This window comes from Chroicocephalus ridibundus, chromosome 4, assembly GCF_963924245.1.
Source record: "Chroicocephalus ridibundus chromosome 4, bChrRid1.1, whole genome shotgun sequence".
In the NCBI taxonomy this organism is placed as follows: Eukaryota; Metazoa; Chordata; class Aves; order Charadriiformes; family Laridae; genus Chroicocephalus; species Chroicocephalus ridibundus.
Genome location: NC_086287.1, coordinates 77,740,709 through 77,761,516, shown reverse-complemented (window position 1 = coordinate 77,761,516; position 20,808 = coordinate 77,740,709). Strand labels below are relative to the sequence as shown.

The window sequence follows — 20,808 nt, the reverse complement described above, 5'->3', positions numbered from 1 at the left end:
ATGAAGCTTGATAATTTCTCATCATGCTGTATGAAGATGACAGAATTTAAATTCCCTGAAAGAACAGATATTGTTGAAAACACAGACTCCAAGTTAACTCGCATCTTGTTAGGTGTCTATTCCTGTTCTCTTCTAATTTTGTTTGTGACAGGTTTTTATTTGGTGATGCTTCAGGTCACCTAGTTTTGTGTCTTTCTACTAACTTACAAGACTATAACCCAGGAGTGATTTTACAGAATTTTTTAATAGATTTTCCTGAGTGTTCTCAACCTGAATGAAGGTTGAGAGGGCAGCATAACTTTAACACCAAAACTGTTTGAATTGAAAGCACTTGATGAATGGTTTTCAACATAACAGTGAGTGCTGCTACTAAATTTAGTCAGAACTTTTCCAGAGACATAAGTTTCCTCTAAAAAGTGCTAATTTGTCAAAATTCAGGCGTTCTTCAGTTATGATAATTTTGACAAAACTCTGATGGCCACCAAGTGGTTCCATCTACAAAGGTTTTTGGAATTGTTTGCCAATTTGTGAACTCAAATCCATGACAGCCCTCTGAAGACAGGTCTTTGAGCAGATTGTTTCTGCTTTCTGGGTTCCCATTTTCTTGGCTCTGAGCTGAAGGGAGAACTTCAGAGAAGTTTCAGATAAAAAGATGAAATAATATGCCTTTGACTTGTTTCTTTCTCTTTCTTTGTTTATTTTTTCAGGAAATGTCAGTACTGTTTAGTGATTTTTGAGAAAAGAGGTGGTAGTTTGAGTAGTTTGTTGTTTGTAGTGATCCTCAACTTTGAAATAATTAATTTGTTTAGTTGAGCTTTTCCCATTAGAGGTGGGAAAATGCCATTTCCAAACTGTATAAACTGGGAAGAAACTAAGATGAATAAAGATCTTTAACGCTACAACAGTGAATAGTTACGCTCTGCTAAACATTAGAGCACAATGAAGATAGTAATATGTGACTGAATTCTGTTTTTTTTCTTTAAATGTTCAATGTAGTGTCTTTAATTCATATCCAGCCAGAATAATTTTTTTTAAGTATAATTTTTTTCCCCTGTACTTAAGGTTTTCTAATCTGTCCCTAGATGATCTCAATATGACACATCAGCACTGTGTTCTGGCTGGTTTTTCTCCTCGATTCAGCTCAACTCACAGAGTGGCAGATGTAAGTATCAAAAATAGTTTACTGTTTGGTCGTTCATAAAACTAATATTCCGGTACCCTATATTGTAGCATCATGTTGCCTTATCCAGATCTGTGGTTCACAGTTACACTTATGACTCAGACTGTTCTCTTGAACAAGTGCTATTTGTCTATTTTTGGATTGAGGTACGCTTGTTTCTGCATTGGTAGATATGAATTAAGAATGGGCTTACTGATGAAATGTAGAAACAACTGTATTTTTACTTGAAATGTTTTAAAACCTTTTTGCTGTGCTCATATCCTGGTCCTAGTTGAAAGGCAGTATTCATCATGAGATAGGAAAAGCTCAAAACGTGTATGTCAGCAGTGTCCACTGACAAAAAATGGCCTTTAGGAGGTGAGAACAGCTAAGAGGAGTCAGGAGTATGGATTAAATTGGATCCTTCCATGCATCTGAGGATTGAAGAAGCAGAAAAGTGATACAGAGTCCCTTGTCTCAGAGTAATTCTGAGATAACAAGCCTTCAGCCTCGTATTCTCAAGTGCTAAGATACGTTTTCTAACTTTTTTTTACTAGATCTTTCATCCCTATCGCTTTCCATGGTGTTATCACTAGTTTTGTTTATGTAGCATTCTAATGGGAAAGCATACAGAAAAATAAAAATAGTCTGTATTGTACAAAGATATTTAAAAAAAATACAGTTACCACTTTCTTCTTTCAGCAAGACAAAATATACCACTATTGAAGCAAGAGAGATACATGTATCCATATGCTCTTTTTTTCCCATTACTCTCCCTAATTTGTGCAGGAATGGAAATGAAGCAATAGCGCCAAACATGGGCGTATACATATATATAGTTTGTAATGTGAAAACAGTGCCTTTATTTCCCAAACCAGTATAAACTCTGCTTCCTTGAACTGGGATTTGACATACAGTAAAAGTACACCGTACCTTTTAAAAAACAAATAATTCTTTATTTTTTATCTCTCATTTTAAGAATGCTCTGACCTACTGCTTCTGTCTCTGTGTTACTTTTGCAGGAAAATGCATACGTATTTTCATAGTATGAAATGTTCCCCTATTAAGTGATTATGCTTTGTTTATGTAAACTGTTGTGACTTCAAGTTGTATAGTATGGAATTTTTTTTTTTTTGCAAAGAATATGAGACCATGGGGTCCTTATTCAAAATTATTCCTGGAAATTTAACTGAAGATACAGGTATTTAATTGAAAAATAATTAAAAGGTGTAGGTCTTTCTTTTGTTCCAAGAGGATTTTTACAGGCTTCCTTCTCATTTTGAAGGAAACTTAATGAAAACAAAATAAAAGGAGCAGAAGCACAAATTTGTCTTCTTCATATTCTCTACACTCTGCAAGCAAACAGCTCGCTCGGACTGCATATGGAACTCCATTTTAGTGTCACTGGGAGCCCGTACAACTGGGCAAATACAGCTGATTCTGAAATACTGTTAAAAAAAAAAAAAAAAAAAAAAAAAAAAAAACAACTGGCCAGGAAGCAATAGAAAGTATGGACATGTTTTTGTATGCCATATTTTTAAAGTAAGTTTAAAAGGAATTCCTTTTTTTCTCCTTTCAATCTATACTGTACTGGTTGCCTTAGATGTTTGATGGTTTAGACTTTTGCATAATTTATATCAATAACTATACAGACAGTCCAGGATGCATTACACTTTTGTTTAAAAAAAAAAAAATCATGAAGTAAAGTTACAGAAATACATTCCTTCTGCTCCTTCACTTTTATTATTTCAGAAGCAAATAATTCAGTATATTTGAGAAATACATATGTTATGAAGTGGCTGTATATGATTTTTTTTACTGTATCTTTATAGTGTTCGAGAGGAACATTGGAATACATATTTGGACAATGTGAACTGGCACTCCAGAATTTACAGACTGATTCTGATTCAAAGGCTTTATCTTTGAAATCACTGGAAACTGCAGTTGTAAAGCAAGTAGAAGAAATACATAATGAGGTGAGATGATCTACACTGAAAATACTTCAGTCAGATTCTGAGAGGTGCAGTCTGCTCATGGAATTAATGGCAACTAAGAGTGTTTGGCTGCTCACAAAGCATTGCCCTGTATAAGTTTGAAATTTGTTTTTTATGACTTTTTTCCTTGGGTGCAGTAATTGGGATTAGCTTGGATTGATACTTTCATTCCCAGGAAGTTTTCATTTTTCCTTTTTAAGTCCCTCTGCTGGTAGAGTAAAAGAGTAGTAGATCAGTAGTAAAAGATCAGTAAGATCACGCCAAATCTGATAGTGCGGTGGACAAACCAAACTAGTACTCTCTAACAAAAAGGGAGGAAAAAAAAATTGCAGGGAAAGAGCAGGTAAAATTTTTCAGTTGTTTGTCAGGTGTTTAACCAGGTTTTTATAGAATGCCATGTGTGACACAGTTGTGGGTATGTGCTTTAAAGTATATTCTGAAGAAAATACCATGGAAGTAGTTCTGAGGAATATGTTTAAATAGGTCATTTTGTGCTACAAAATATGCAAGTGTAACAGTGCACTTTCACAGGATTCCACTGAATCTGGCAGTGCCTTCTTGTTTGAAGTACAGATCTGCAGTCTTAAGAAATACATTAATTTGACAAATGAATTGAAAATATCAGACAGTATTTTGGGAAACTGCAGAAACAGGTTTTCCTGTGGTATAAAAGGTAGGCAGTATCACAAAACATGTAATTTTTCTTATTCTCTGTTAGTGAATAGAGTCAATGTGACACAATGGACTGGGTCTTCTTACAAGGGTCTTGTTTCTGAATATGGTAGATTTAAGACTTCTTTTTTTCTTTTTTTTTTTTAAAAATAATCTAGTCAAAGCTATGTATTGGGTGATTAAAATGTCGGATTGTTTAGCTGCTCTGGAAAAGCCGTCCTTTTACCTGAAACAAATCTTTTGCTGTTCCTAACTATAAAGCACTGATCTCTCTTTAAAAGAGCATCTCTCTTTAAAAATGGCTATAGCAACCAGTTAATACAAACTTCTGAACCACTTTTTGCATAAATATCAGGTTTTCTTACAGCACTCCTATATTCAGACGTTTTGAAAGAGCTGTTCTGTATTTCTACTGAGATAAGTATGATCACTATTAGGAGCCATAGAGTACACAGGTAATTTTCACTCGAATTAGAGTTTGTGTAAAATGTTTAAATTGCTATCTGCTGAGGAGTGTAATATTGTGTATTGTTACTAAAACTTGGTAGAACACTTTATCTGTATTGTGTGTTTACAGATGGTAAAATTGAATATAGTGATGGCAAAAGATTTCCAGCCTTGGCTTTTAGCAAAACAGCTCCTAGAGCAATTTAAAGAAGTCTGATGCATGCAGGGTTTTACAAAACATTAATCAGGCTCAGTCCATAAAACTATACGCATATGTGGTTTGCACAGCTAGGGCCACATGCACAGCTGGTGTAAATTTGCACGGGTCCTTTCACATCAAAGGCATGTGCTGGTTACATCAGGTGAGAGACTAGCCCCTGGTGTTCGCAGTCACCTGAATAATTTTGCTATGTGACATACAGGGATGTTTCCTGTTACGCATATGGGATATACTGTAGCAGAAATCATTGTTTAACTTGTACATATTGCACACTTAGACTTTGTAGACACATTGGATCTATAATTCATTTGAAAAGAGAATACAAACACCTTTTTTTAATAATTCTTTTATAATTTATAATCAATCTTTTATAATTCCCAAGGTCACCTCTTCACTTGAAGGATAAATTCTGTATGTTAAAGTGGTATTTAAATTTCATTTATTTGCTACACAAGTAGACAAAATTACTAGTGGCTTATCGCTGTGGTAAATGCATGTTTCTTTTTTGACCATCACTGAAGTGAAACATGCATCTGTGAGGCTAATGCAACTTTTTTTGGATGTAAAAGCTTCTTTTACTCACTTGTGTGATAAATCTTTATATTTTCAGGCACTAATACAGGTTTTAGGTCCAAATTTTTTCAGGCAGGTGAAGAACAAGAATGTGTTTTGTTTCTTTAAAGAATCAAAATGTTTACTAATGCAAATGAGTCTTCCATTTGATTGGCGTAGTCAGGATTTGGTCCCTGGTTTATTTTTTGTTTGGTTTTATTCTTAGTATGTTCATATTTTTCAATACAAAAGACAAAATTGTACAAAAATCCAATCATGGAATTAATGAAGAACTGCCAGCCAATATTGCCTGTGTATTTCTGTTCTGATATACAGCTTTCTGTGTTAGTTCTAAACCTCCTTGTGATTTTTTTTTTCTATTCTTCTGGACAAAGATTATGAGCTTGAAATTAGGTAGTATTTCCATCTGGAGAGGAGGTGGTATGGTTGTAGTTCACCTTCAAATATTACTATAACTGAAGTTCTTCACAGGGTTTAACTCGGATAATTAGATGCAGCCATTGCTCTAGATTGTTTACCTTCCTGCGATGCTATGGGTTTGGGATTTTTACCCCTCTTGCTGGCACATCTGAAGTCATTAGTCCTCATAGGTCATTAACCGGAACAGAACCATCACAATGCCATCAGGCTCTGTGTAACTACGCTCAAATACAGTAGGTTAGTACAGATTCACATTCTGTGCTGAAACTGCTCTGCCAAATGAGGTCTGGATGAATTACCTGCGTCTGCTGGAGGGGAAAAAGCCTAAGAGTAAGTCTGAAAGAATGAGGTATGATTCTGTGCCTTCGCTTTTGTATTCCTGGGCAGGAAAATTGATTTGCTGTGCTGATAAAGTGGGTTTGAACTGAAGATCTGAGGCATAGGTGGAGACCTAGTTTTTTCCATTTTCGTGGTGGGCAGAGAAACCTCTAGAAGAGGTATGGGAGAGTGTCTGGGGGATGTCTTTACTGATGTTAGATTTCCCAGAGTTCATTTGTCACAGCCCTGTCTTCGATGTCTTGACAGAGGTATTCCTGTTGAAAAGGTAAGATGCTAACCTGGGGAGGTTTTTAGCATCTCTAGCGGGCAGCCAGGTAGTTTAATATTTCTTTAGGCTTAGCTTTGTTGTCATGGTCTCCCTTACTAAAACAGCCTTCAAAGGAATATCTGAGTAATTGCGAGGTATGTGCTGTTTGTTAGATGTGTGAGTCACTTCACTCCCAGTATGTACTTTGTAGTTGTAAGTAAAGATAACCTTAATTAAGGGTGTTCATGTGCTGCTTGTCAGAGTAGCTTATGGGCTTGAAGTCTGAACAAGTACTTTGATAGCAGGGTATCTGGTGAGCAGGGTGAACAGAAGTAATTACCTGGTCAGCTGTCAAGTACAGTAGTCTAACAATGCACACGTAGTGGTCAAGATTGAATGAAGTTGCCCCTTTAAGCAAGCAGATTGCTGTGTGGCTAGTAATAATTTATCCTGAAATAAATGATCTTGCAGAGTTCACTGAATGTGAACCTCTTGCCCCTACTGAATCACGCTTGGCTTTCCAAATTATATATAGCTACTGGGTATGCCCCAAACAGAGCTAGAGGGGACCTGGGGAAACCTGGCAAGCCAGTGCTTTTTAAAGTAATAAAACACTACTGGGCAGATGATGTAAGTGCCCATACATATAAAAATAAATCTGCAGAAAAGATCATCACCAGCCTGTTCTTCACATTTCAAAGAAAATTTGTTTTCCTTGCTCTGAGTAATGCAAAATCTGATAATATTACATGTTGTGTGAGATAGTTTCAAAGCTTCTTTATTTGCCAACACCAAAATAATAATTGCATGTTCTCTATGAAGTAAAAACACTAGAGGAGGTTTTTTTAGCATCTGGGGATTGTGTCGAAAATGTAGCAGGTTTCAAGGTCAGTAATGAAGTTTGAAAAGATAGGGTTTTGTCTTCATCAGGGTTTTTGCTTAGCCTGACTACCATGATTAAAACTTGTGACTGAATTGGTTGCTCTGTTGCTTGTGAGGTACAGTCGCTTTTGCCTACAGCAGATCCATTTTTATGGCACCAGTAGACAAATTTAAGTGTGGTGAATGCACAGGCATGTAGAAAAGCCTGGGCTAGCTAAGTTGAAGGTATCCAGTGTTAGAGACCAAGGGCACTGCTGAGAAAGGGTAGTGGTGTACGCAGCCGAAGGAAGGTTAATATGTTTTAGCACATCACAGTGAGCTGACAGCATGGTTGGTGGCTGGCTAGTACAGAAGAGAGAAAATATAGATCACCTGCACGTGTGGCATTTAATAACCAATACTTTTAAATAATTGACTGAGGAGCAGTGCCTCACAAAATGTCAAATGCTACCGTTGGCCTTTTACTACCCAGTATTGACTATAACCTAAAATTGGCCTTTAATCATTGTTTAAAGGACAATTGAAAATATGTTGAGGTTAGAGATATGAGGCCTGATTCTGAGCTTACTTGCACACTTGTAAGTCAAAATTGAAAATTAATTAGAAGATGAAAATTATTCCCAAAACACTCAGTATATATATTTTTTTATATGTTTAGGCTCTGTCCTGTTCAGTCATGTAAAATGCTTTCTACTGCTAACTAAAGTTAGCTCTGATATGTGGGAGTCTCCAAATTAAAACCCTTTGACGAAATCCTTGGCAAGAGCTGTGAACCTGAGAGCTTTGACAGGGAAGATGAATGTTCTGTAAGTTCAGTTCCACTAAGGCTAAAATTGAGTTTTTGTGTCTCTCCAGTATTTTCTATTGTGGCTTTTTTCCTGGTACAGCTCCTCCTGTTTATGGAAGGAGGCAAGGCAATAGGAGTGCCTTCCTGCTCCAGGAAAAGATATTCCTGAGTAGCGTTCGATGGAAGCAAGAGGACATACAGCTTTTAGGAAAGCTTGCAAAGCGGATAGCACATGTTCTTGTTAGAACATGTACTTAGTAATGGATGTGGTGTGAAAAGTGTTCATGTGTTCATTAAAAATACCCAACAAACTTAGCATAACTGGAATCTCTGAAGATTTTTAGCAAAATTAAGTATTTATGCTTGCCTATGACTGAAACACGGATAAAGCCATGGGCAAATCATGTCACTGTTGCCTCATTGACATTACTTTTTTTTTTTTTTTCAGAGAATCAACAGTTATCTGTTCAGAGGTGATAGTTCAGAGCAGTCAGTTGTCAAGCAGCTTCATGGCTAAGTTGGTGGTTGAAACATTGTTTTTCTCCCCAGCCCCCATTTTTTTAACTCAGTTTAGAGTGAAACGGGGATATCAGGAGTTGAGTATGGACCCGAATTTGAGAGCTCTGGTAAATGGTAGTCCGCATCATTAAACAACTACACGTTGCAGTTTGGTACCCTGACCTCTGACAAGACCAGCTAATCCTGCAGAAAATGAAGTAGCCTGTTGCTAAACTTTACCTCTTACATGTAAAAAGCAGCTCTTCTGTGGGAAGCTGTATATTCTGTAGAGGACTGAGATCCATTTAAAATTTGGCCAAGATGCCAGATGTGAATTGGACTGAAATTACATAGATTAATGTAACAAATCAATATGACTAGTCAAAAATCAGATTGACTGAAATACATTCTTGTCTTGATGAGCCATGTTGATTTTAATTAAAAAAAAAATAATTTTTTTTCATTCATTAATGGCCTCATGTGATTCACTTCCTGAAAGGTGTTTGCCAGCCATCATGTGTTATAGCCCTTTCTCTGGCAGAGGCCAGCAAAACCAAAAAGAAATGAGGGGAGGACAAAAAAGTATTTAAGTGCTTAAAATTCTAGTTGTACTGTCGATATGCTCAGCCTTCCCAAAACTGTGTATACGGATTTTTAACAAACCATAACTTGATCCTTCATACCTCCTTAATACTGTAGAGGAAGCAAACTTCAGCTTTTTTTTAGGAAGGATGTCATCAAACTTCTGTGCTGAAAAGTCACTAGACTTGCAGTCAGTTTCTTTGAAAATGTTTTAAGATCTATGTCTGCCAACTAATCATGTTATATTTTACCAACAAAGTTGCTTTAATATTCTTTTTATTCACTTCAAATTTAACACATATGTCTTTAACATATATTGACCAAGCATTTAGTTAATGTTAACTGGAACGCCTTCGGATTTCTGTAGCCGTTCTGTTCACCCTTGCAGGAAAGAAAACGTTAGGTGACAGCTTTGGGCAGTTTTCTTTATTCTTTCACCTTGGCAGGTTGTTGTTGTTTGCATCATCAGAGCGGAGCAGGGATAAACAAAAACTTCTTTGTGGTACAAATAATGATTAAAGCAGCTTTGAACTCGGTGTGAAACATAACTACCACAACAAAGATAAATACAGAATGCTAAAGACCAGAACTATGGATTACTATTAAAGGAAAAAAGGCTCAGTGAAAGTGAGGAAAAATGGAATTACTTTGTTTAAAGAATATTTGATGAGCTGTATATTTATATTATAGTTTTAGTAAGCTAACATTTCTCTTGTCTTAAAGTTGATGGACCATCCATATATGATTTTTTAAAAAAAAAAAACAAACAGAATTAGTAAAGCGTTATATCATTTGTTGTGTTTCATATTCTAAATAAAAGTATTAGCTTGCTCCTGATGGAAGTTTTATTGCTTCAGTGGGGGATTTGTTTTCTTTGTAAAGCACAGTTTCCACACAAGCTTTGTCCTAGAAAAACCTGTTACTTCAGGTGCCCCAAGAAGTGTTTTGGCTCCTGGTAGGTGAATGTTGTTGTGGGTTGGTGGGTTTTTGGGTAACGGCAGATCCAGCGGAGGGAGCGCAAGCGGCTTCAGGCCCCCCCCCTTCTTCCCGGCAGGTCTGCCCGAGTGGGGCTATCGTGTCTCCTGTTGAGATCCAGTTAATCCTGAAGTTATTGGTATCCTATCTGGTAACCAGATTGTCTGGTAAAATATGAAGAACTGTGATTCATTGTAATGCTTTGCTCTCATTCTGTAGCAATTGACTCGGCTGCATTCTAGCAATTTTATTACTGCAAGTTTTTTCAATCTTTTATATGACTGAAATATTTTGAAACCCACAATGTTAATGAAAATAAGCCAGAGCTGGTACATATTTGACTGAATTAGGAGTAGACCTGAACTTCTAATGTTCTTTGTACATGTACCACATGTAAAGAAAAGAGTTGGGGTTTGCACCTCTCTAGATTTGAAGGGAGTAGCTCAGGTCACAAATTCATGTGCAATAGAAATAAAATAAACAGCTGGGTGTAAGGGTGCATTTAGAAATGAGTACTTTGGTTACCTTCTGTTCTATGGGATTCTTTGGTTATAGCTGGATTCATGCATTACCCCATTCCTGCCCCAAATAACAAACACAGATGTTTATGCTACTGTATGTTTTTATCTTGCAGGTTGAATTTGAGTGGCTTAGGCAGTTTTGGTTTCAAGGCAAGCGGTATTTGAAGTGCACTGATTGGTGGCTTAAGCCTATGGCTAAATTGGAAGAATTTTGGAGAAAAATGGAGATTATGGTAAGTACTAGTTTTATAGTCTAAAGCCTCTAGAGCTTAATTCTGAGAGCACTCAAAATTATTTTTTTAATTGTACTGTAGTAACGGGTATTAAACTTTATTCAGAACATATGAAAAGTAGAATCAGTCAGCCTTCTGCTGCCACCTCTTATTTTTCTCCCCAGTAGCCAGAAGAAATGTGAGCAAAATAACGTTGAAACAACCCAAGATTTTAGTTATTTCCTGACTTTGCTTGGTTTGAAAGTTTGGCAGCCTTATAGGATGACAGTAATATATCACATGAATTGGTACATGAAACTGTGCATTGTCAACTTTTTTGTGCAATCCCAAGATAGGAAACTCTGCCAGTGAGAGCAACGGTGAATTGCATCTGAGGAAAGTTGAGAATAAAATCTGATGATCTGGAGGTACAACTATCTCCCTGTAGTCCACCTGCACACTTACACCGTAGCTAGAACCACCAAGAGGAGATTATTTCTTGAATAATTGTAGTGATATTGGCTCCTTTGTGCTTGAAAGTATACCCCTGCGTTCCTTGGAAACACTCAGTGACGAGCACTGTTAGCCTGCGTGCTGTTGCTGTCCCAGTTGGGAGACTTTGCTAGTGAAAGAGTTCGCTACCATTACCAGCATGCCTGCCTCTAGATTTGTACGCTGAAGGCACTATATTGACAAACTTATCTTGCTCATATCCATACGTATGCATTAGGAGCTGCTTCTCAGTCATTTCTGCCGGTCACAGAGTAAGCCTCAATTTGCCCGTAGTTTGGAAAAGTTTGTAATGTAGCTGAGGATGCTGAATATGCTTTGTAGTAGAGATGTTTTTCAGTCTCTGGAGGCATGGTGCAACAGGAATATGCTCTTGGGTTTCGAGGGAAGTGTTGTGACTCAGTAACCCGCTCAAACATATTGTAAGCTTTTCCAGCAACTGGTTTCAGACTTGGAAAATACGTGTGGAAAAGTACAATGTTAATTTGTGAAATCAGTTGCTGCAAGGAATCAGTGACCATTAAACTTTCCTACCAAAGGAGAGAAATTATTTATAACTTGTTTATGTGGGTTTTTTCCTCATTTTTGTGTTCTTATGTGCTCACATTCTTGAATGACCTTTATAATTTAAAAAAAATCTTTTGGTTTGTTTTTCTTTCAAATGACAACTTACTCTCTTGTAACACAGGCTTAGATGAGGTAGAGACAAGAATGTTTGATTGTTATTTTATATCCATTGTGTGTTGAGAACATGGAAAAACAGCAAACTCAGGAATTCTCAAGGGTTAGGTTTTCTGCAATTGGTGTGACATTACCATGTGTCTCTAATTAGAAACATGGTGGCGTCAGTGTATCTCCTTTCAACAGGCCTCAGGATGATATTTATCAGCAAAGTAAAGGTTGGGCCAAGACAGAAGCTGCTTCTAATTTAAATTTTAAAAATCGCTTTAATGTTTTATGACTTATAACATATTAATCACAATTAATTTCAACTATTGAAGGAGACAGAAGAGAATGTTAATTGAGAATGTCTGTTTTGTTGAGTCTCTAAGTAAATTTGATGCTTACTGTATTTGGGACTTGGAGGTAGGGTGGGTTTTGTTTTGGTTTGTTTTGGATTTAACCTGCATTTTTGTCCCTTAGTGTTTCAGAAGATGACAGTAGGGGGCAATGTTGAGCTGCAGTTTCAATGCACCAACAGGCATTGACTTAATAAAAATACATAGAAATGCAGCATTAACATCAAGAATTATCCCTGTTGCTTCAAGTTAGCTGTAATCTCTAAGATTCCATAACACAGGAAATCAATTGTGGGTTAACAAATTCAACAGCAATTTAACATAAAAAGTGCAGTGTTTTGGTGCATGCTTAGCTTCCACAGCATTAAGTTAAATCAAAAAGGTATTTCTGAAGGTACCCAGTAGTCTAGAGTCGATGTTTTTTCTCCAAATTTATACTTTTAGCTGGATGATTCTTTAAAAAGAAAAATCGTGTCAAAATGTTAAAAGTAAAAATGTCTTAGAATTGTTGATCTTGTCTTAGAATAATATTGTTGCTTAAAAGGAATTCTTTCTTAGAAGAAAATACTCAAGCAATGTATTTTTCTTACTTTTGTGTGTGAACTGAACAACTCTTGACTTATGTTTTTTTTATACACGTCTGGAGTGATAGAAAAGTCAGTCTTGGAGTCCCTGTGTGCCTTTTTTTTTTCCTTTTCCTTTGTTTAGTAAAGCAGTTATAAAGAAGAAAAGAAAGTTTCCAAAACAATTTCTGATTCTGCTAATTGTAATTATTCCAGTGTCACAGCCGAGTATGATACTGCAGGAAGTTTAAGCCAGTGTCTTCAAACCTTTGGGCTTTATTTAATATTTTTGTACGTTATAGCAACCACAGAATTTTATCATAATGTTTATTCCTGGCATTTCTTTCCCTGAGGATAGTTTTACTTAGAGCTCGCTCTTGTGATGTAAATGTTAAACCTTTCATTTGAATGACATTCTGATAAAACATCACATTTCCCACAATATTACCTCATGAATTTATGAACCACTAAATCCAAAGCAGTTTAACCAATCTTCTTCTCTTTTTCCCCCTCCCTTGAAAATATGAAGGCTATTCAAATGTTTGAGGCTTTTTTTTTTTTTAAAAGTCATCCAAGATTAACACGTTATCGTCTGCAACATCAGGATAAATGCTTGCGGAATTCAAAGGGAGAGTTACCATTTGAAAAAAGACTGTACAAGCTTTGCTTTCTGGGTAAAGAGAAGTCTGAAAAGCTGAAATCTCATGTGATGTGAGGAAGTCTTGCTGTAGCTGTTTTGAGATTCAGTGGAGAGACAATTTGTCTCTCAGGGTCTGATATCATGCAAACCTTGCAATCTGACATTTATTTTAGCTATGAAAATCTTTTAACACCATGCCAAATCGGTAAGAACTCCGGAAGTCCTACAGTCTTTTTTTCTTTATTTTGTTTTAGGCTGATTCACATTTGAAGAAGGAAAATGTAAATCAATGAAATGGGTTTTGTTTGTGGGGTGAAAACTAGACACGTATGATTATACTTAAATATTGAATCATTAAAGACTTTTTTGACATATCTAGTGTTCATTTAGAAAACAAAAAATAAAATAAATGAAGACCCTAGTGGTGCTATATAGTGTGAATTGTATTTCCTGCTTTGACAGTCCATTTAGCAATGTAGCAATGTATTTATATGGCAGTTGGCCTTAATAACCTTTATTGACTTTAGTGGGTAAGAGCCAAGGCTGGGATTATTAAAATGTATCAGTTTCATTGCACTATAAAATCACAACATATATAATTATGTTAGGTAGGCTAGGCTGCATTTAATCCTACCTATTTATGCAGGAATTTGGCAAGATGAAAAAAATTGTAGAACTAAAACACGGAGAAAAGAATGACTGAACTGGAGTTATATCTAACAGCATAACCGTTTGCCTGCAATAAGGATTTACTTAAAAGGAATGAAACATAGATCTTAAAGGACTCATTTTTAACGGTATAACTGAAACACAAGTAATTGTGACACCATTTGTTTCATTTTTGGCATCCTAGAATCCAGCTAACGATAATGAAATGAAGCACACCTTTTAATTTATAAATGTAGTGTAAAAGCAGAAGTGGGCACACTCTGTGTCGTTAAAATGAGCAAAGTGGCACTTCATGCAAACTGATATCTTTCTGCTCAACTTTCATCTTGATTTGTAAAACTTTTGAAAAACTGTATGGTATTACTGCTCTTCTCAGTAGCAGGCTTTTATCATTTTATACAACTAAATTGAAATCAGAAAGCAAGGCTATTTTCTCGTAAAATTATTTTTCTTTCCTATTTGAGGTCTATTTCATTATTTACTACTATTGCTACATATGAAGTATGTCATAGTTTCAGCTATAAGCCACTATTGTCAGGGGCTTACAGCCTGACAGAATTGAGTCTAGGCTGAAACTTGAGCTACAAAATCTCAGCCCAGGGCCATAATATATTTCTATTTCTTTTTCTTCCTTTCTTTCTTCTCCCCCCCCAAATTAAAACAAGGGTTTAAATATGTATTTAAATCAGAGTATTTCAGTTCCAGAATAACTATAAAAAGCTGTAAGACAAAATATGCTTTTAAAAGGAATCCTCCTAGCTTTTGTAGACTTTGGCAATTTAAACAGCTAACCAATTATATTTAAAAAAAAAAAAAATAACGGGATCACAAGCAGGCTGGCTGGTTCTTCAGCATTTTTCAGAAAATGCCGAGCAACTTAACTGATATTTGAATTGGTTTGACCTTGTCAGCCAAAATTCAAGGAATTCTGAGGTATTATTTTAATTTCGTTTTTTAGCTTTCCCGTTGTGCTTGGATATCGCAGTGTCACACTCCTTTAGTGGAGGGCCATGCGGTGATGGGTGATCGTATTTGCCTAATGAGCTGTGAAATGTAGGCACAACATGGCAGCTCAAACACCCAAATTTTAGCCATATTTCTTGTCTTTTGGGGCTCTTCTTATCTGTTTAGGCCAGACCCTTTAAATAAATGTATTTTTAGCAGGTTATATTTTATGTATGCTAGGAGTCAGATGTTTCTGGAAATGTACCTTTTATCTTAAACAACAACAACAAAAGCTGATCCTGAAGACTTTTTCTTTTTTTTGGCACTAATTTCCTTGACCCCAGTATTTTTTGCTGTCAGAAATGGGAGAAACAATTCAGCATAGTGTGCAGTAGAATCACTACCAATCTTTTTTTTTTTTTTTAAAAAGTAAAGTTGTATTGCACATCTTTCAGAAAAAAGTATTTAGAATTCTGAGGGAATTCAGACTTAAGCTTACAAAACAAAGTGTGTGCTGAAAGCACAAAGGACTGTGTTTATGATTCTCTTTGAAGTGTTTTTGCAACAGGATAAGGAAAATTTTAGAAACTGTCTGATAGTGTTCAGGGTAAATACTTAAACCCCTTTAGAGAATTTCACACACAGATACTGTGCAGCAGAAAAAAGGATACTTATGTTTCCTAAAGCTGCTACAGCCTACAGCTTTGTACTTAAAGACAGAGGTGTTGAATAGAATTCTACTGAGGATACATCCAGTGACAATATCTACAGGAACATCAGAGCAAACCAGTGGATAGCACTTTCTATTTTTAACCCTTATGTGAGCAGGTTGAGATCTGAGCTGTGTTCATATGAACCACTATAGCGTTTCTGTTATAAACTGGAATTGTTAAAAGGGCAGTCTTCCAACTCATACTGCGTACTGTGAGAATTAAGCTGAAAACGTGAAGGTTATAATGTGAACTGGCATAAGCCAGGAAAAGTTTAGGACGATTTGTGTCCTGTGGGAAAGTGAGATGCGTTTGTGACAGCCCAAAGGGGAGGACGGTGGGTGGCTCGTGCAGCTGTGCATCACGTCGGGTGGCTGGTAGCGTGTGCCGCACCAGATGGTGCGAAGGCGGTGGGCATCTCTCCCACTGCTCCCCTCCCTTCCAGGGGCACGTGCACCTCAGCTACACACTTGACGGTGGTAGGTGTTCTTGTGCACACAACTTCATCTTGGTGAGCTTTGGTTTCGGATGACTAGAATTCTGTTATCTTGTGCTTAACTCTTGCTGTAATAGGGCTTCTTTCTGTCATCTTCACTATATTTTTATACTATCGGATGTATATGGTAGTGTGTAGTAGACATGTTTACTTGCATGTAAAATGTGATGAGCTCTGTGTTAGTATTGAAAACATAAATATGTATAACACACAATCAGCAGAAATCAAAACTGTGTGTATAGGTGCCCCAATCTTGCATTTGAATCGTGCAAATGGATCTCTGTGTCTGAGCTGAGCACTGGGGCTTAAGCAGGATTCTCCATCACAGTTTTCTCATAGTGGATAGGCTGCCAGAGCTGGTCCGCAGTGGGACAGTGTGTGTATGTACGTGCTTCTACACACAAATACATACACAGCTATTTTGGGGCTTTTAACTGTGATGATCTTCTAATTAACTTATTTATGTAACTTCCGAATCATATAAAGTTATATTTAGAGAAAAAACATTTATAGGGAATGAGCACTGGGGGCGACTACTTGCACTTCTCAGCAGCAGAACTGCATAGGAAAAGAATCTAGAGAGCGCTAGGCTACATCGGTAGTACTGCGGGTCACCCAGTGTGTGGCAGAGGGGGAAGAGCTCAGATCGTAGCTCCTGCTGCATCCCCGCAAATCCAGTGCCAGTCCTGGAAGCGGGTATTTTAGAACCTGGTGTTGCCCTTTTATTGTTAATAGGAACTATGTGATTGATTTCAGTGAAAGCAGAATATGATGGGGCTACTGTAGATGGTATAAAATTGTGCGCTGTTTCCACTATTTTTCCCCAGAACCTTGGATGGACATATATTGGAATAACAAAAGATCTTTTTATCAACAGTATGTTTATCAAGGCTTATTATTTGCTGTGGAAATAGCGAAGTAGTAGTACTGTGCTATGGTCTTACTAGTCCAATTATTCTTTGCAAAGCCTTTTATGTTCTTTAGAAATCTATTTCCTAGTAGAAAAACAGAATAGAAGACCATATTAGAACACTAAGAATAACATTTCTTGAAAAGAAATGCTTCTGTATCTTTGAAATTGTGTATCTATATGTTATATAAAACCTGATTAATTATTAATTAATAGTTAAAGCAATTTCTAGTTCTCATTTATGTAATCACAGGAGTGATCAGATACAGAGCTTATGGATTTTTACATGTGTGTATGTATGTTTGTGGACATGCTACATAGATACGAAAAAAAGATTTGGTGTTGAAACTGTGAATTACAGTGGTTTGGCAGGAATAATTTTTACTGTGATTGCTACAAACTAGGGGAGACATGATTTTGAATAAAAGTGAAAGCAAATGGCAGTATGACTAAAATGTCACCATCTACACTGCTGTAATTTTTAAGGTTTTTTTCTAGAGTACAACTAATATTGCTAAACATGGTTTCATTGCTGTTGTATTTTAGTGGCTATGTAACCACTATAAAATAGAATGCAGCTGTTTTACTTTCCAAATGGCTTTTGTAAGCAAAGGAGGCAACATCTTCCGAAAAGCTGCCATTGTTGCATTGACACTTTTTCTTTCCTATCTGGTCATCAGTTCTTCTAATTCCTAACAAGATCATGAGTGAATAGTGTCTTTGCAATGTATTTTTTAAGTTACTTCGTCATTGATCAAAATTACTGCTTTCATTTTATGTATAAAGAAATAAAACTTGGCTTCAGTACTTGCCATGGAAAGCATTATGCTCTGATGGATTAGGTGCTAATTCTTTCACTGACCCTCTGTTTGACTTGTGCGAGTAACTTAAGTGTGGTTTTCAAAATTAGTGTGGAGATCAAAATGTTGAGGTTTTACTTTGGTTTTAGATTGCAGACTATTTCTGATCTTAAATTCCTCATCAATAAAGGGAGGCTATGATTTTTACTGTAACTGAAAAAGAGTTACTTATGGGCTATGTCCTAGGGAGAGAACATTCTGCAGTTGAAGGAACCCAACAAATTTCTGCCTCCCCCCTACCATGAGTGGAAATTGTAGAATTTGGGCCACATCTAAGATTTTTTTTTTTTTTTTTTTTTTTTTTTTCAGATGGGCAAGTTCTATCCATTTAAGTATGACAGAAGGAACTTACTGTGTTTTGGCTGACCCTGTTTGTCTCCTGGCAGTTCCCAGTTCTAGTTCTCGGGAGCTTTTCAGTGAATCCTTTTTGCACTTTTCATTTCTTACTAGACATGCTTCTGTTCCTGAAGCTGTAGACATAGTATAATGTTTACTGTTCTGCAGTGAGAAGATAATTACTGGCTTTTCTGGAATGTCTCAAGTTAACATCAGGTTTTGGCAGTTCTCCTTGGACTGCTAGTGAGCCTGAACTCTAACTCTCACAGCAGAGGTTCTAATATAAGGTTAGTGTAGCAAGTCTTGTAAATTATCCCTGTAAAATAATGTGATTATTTATCACAATCAGACTAATGGCATCTCTTTTCATAGGACTCATTTTGAATTTCTGTAATGTAATTGAATGATGAAGGGAATGGTGAGAACAGGCCAGATTCTTCCTTGTGAATAGGAATGACATCAGCGGAGCTAAGCTCAAGATGAATCTGACTTCATGCTTAGCATGCGCTGTTCTGCAAAGTGCACCATGAATAGCTGGGAATAGTGCATCGGGTCATGTTGCCTAGCTGCGTAGGGATCAGCATGACTGTGTAATAAACTGAAGTGATTATTTTACTTTTTTGTGCATGTGTGCATATGTATGCATATATACACTGCTAATAATTATATTTTAGCTCAATCTTCAAGCTGCGTGCGACATGCTAATGGATTAAAGCTTCACTAGCTAGCTGTAGAAGGTCAATTGTTTTGTCAGTGTTGTGGTGGAACTCAGCTCGGATATGTGAAGTATAAGACTTTTCTTGTAATTTGGACGCATGGCAGAGTAAGTTTACTCATTGTCATCCTTTACTGATTGTTTTCATTATTCTGTCCAATGTCATGCTTCCATGTCATGAAATAGGAGTTTCTGTGCTGAAAAAAACCCATATTTGCAGTAGTAGGGCCACAGAGTTCACTCCTTTGCTCAAAACTAATGATTTGCTATGTTGCTGATGGAAGATTTGGGTAAAAATGATTTTAAGATTAGCCTGTACAAACAGCTGATGCTGTGTAGTACCAAAGTACACAAAGGTTGTAGTTCCCAGAATTCCTTGAGGTGATAGAGTATCTGAAAATCTTTCAGCAGCTAAGCTTTATGTGTCTGTCTTCTCTTATAGGGAAGAGGAAAGAGCACCATGGTATTACATGTACCATGGTAATACATCTATCCCCAAGGAAGCAGGGATGAAGTAACATGAAATTAATTGTGTTGTGTTTATGTAGATGCTTAATGCAAAGGCCAATACAAGTCCTGGCTGTATCTTAGTCTGAAATGTTATGATGCTTTTAAAAGGATTAAAAATATACATAATTAGGATTATTAATGTTTCTCACATTTAAAAGTCTTCTCCTGTAGGTGGTATCTTCATTAATGCGATGTTACAGTGACTGACTCTCTCAGAGGAATGACAGTAGAGAAAGGAGAGGTTACTGTGCAATTGCAGTTTTACAGTCAAGGCTTTTCAGACTATTATTCTGTTACCGATCTTTTGTTTGCTTTCATGTAAGACATACTTGATACACGTGATTATAAAATACCTATACGTTCATGGGTCAATTTCACTGGTGGTCATTATGCTAAAGGAATTGTGAATTTGCAGTATCAAAACTTAAGAACCTACTGGGGGAGGGGAAAGGATGGGTAAGACAACAGATGAATCAGTCTTGAAATATTGAACAAAACGAAAAAGTCCCACTGGTTTCTTTAAGAAGTCCTACTGTTAAAATCCAGGATACAGGACTGGTTTCTTAACTTTTTTTCTTTGCTTTTCGTCTTCTGCGTTTTTGTTGTTAAATGTAAAATACTGTAATTGAATCACAGCATTAACTGGCTTTTTCCAACAAAACAGCAGATTTAGGCTCTTTGTTGCTAGTTTCAAAAGTAATTTATATAGGGAGAGAGCGTGAAGACAAAAATTGAGCACATAGATGTATAATCCCAAAGGAATAAACTGACTTCTACTAGACAAGCTGAAAGCTGATTAAAATATTTCTCATCCTTTGGGTATGCAACAGCTTTGATGATGGAGAGTGTATTAATATTCAGCTTAGCTGCTTGTCGACACTTCAGACAGGTCCCAGGAAAGACTCTGATACTGACCAGGTTTTCTCACTCTGCCAGAAATCTTTGAGACACAGAGCAGCACCCTTGTACCGGCAAAAGTCAAGATAAGAATAATGCTATTTAGCTATGTCTTTATTTTGGAAATTGCTTTTAGACATTTTGAAAGCATTGAAAATTTTAAAGAATTCCTTTAATGATATACACTAGTTTGGATACGACAAAAGAGAAAGGTTAATCTTACTTCTTTTAAAATAAGGCTGCTGTAATCTGTTCAATTTCAAATGTGTTTGTCCGCGTTGTTTGTAAATATACAAAGATCCCAGTAATAATATCAGTGACTGAGATTTTTGGAGTGTTCTTAACTGCAATTGTTTTATAACGGTCAGATCTGAGGTGTTGGGGCAATGTTCTCTTAACTTCATCTATTCCCTTGTAATGTAATACCTACCTTCCAGACAAGAATGGGATGTAAACAGCTGCTTTATCAGCTGGTACTTCTTCTGTTCTTTTGTTGGCAT

The 20,808-nt window shown here is 36.5% G+C and overlaps 1 protein-coding gene across 3 annotated transcripts in view; it reads left to right on the top strand.

Moving 5' to 3' along the window:
* The window catches only part of FTO (FTO alpha-ketoglutarate dependent dioxygenase), a 257,550-nt gene that overhangs the window by 70,776 nt on the left and 165,966 nt on the right, over positions 1–20,808 (top strand). For all 3 annotated transcript variants that reach the window (XM_063334325.1, XM_063334324.1, XM_063334323.1), the window contains 3 exons: positions 1,083–1,162; positions 2,992–3,135; positions 10,430–10,549. In XM_063334325.1, coding sequence (XP_063190395.1) covers positions 1,083–1,162; positions 2,992–3,135; positions 10,430–10,549 — 344 coding nt within the window. The remainder of the gene's footprint in view (positions 1–1,082; positions 1,163–2,991; positions 3,136–10,429; positions 10,550–20,808) is intronic.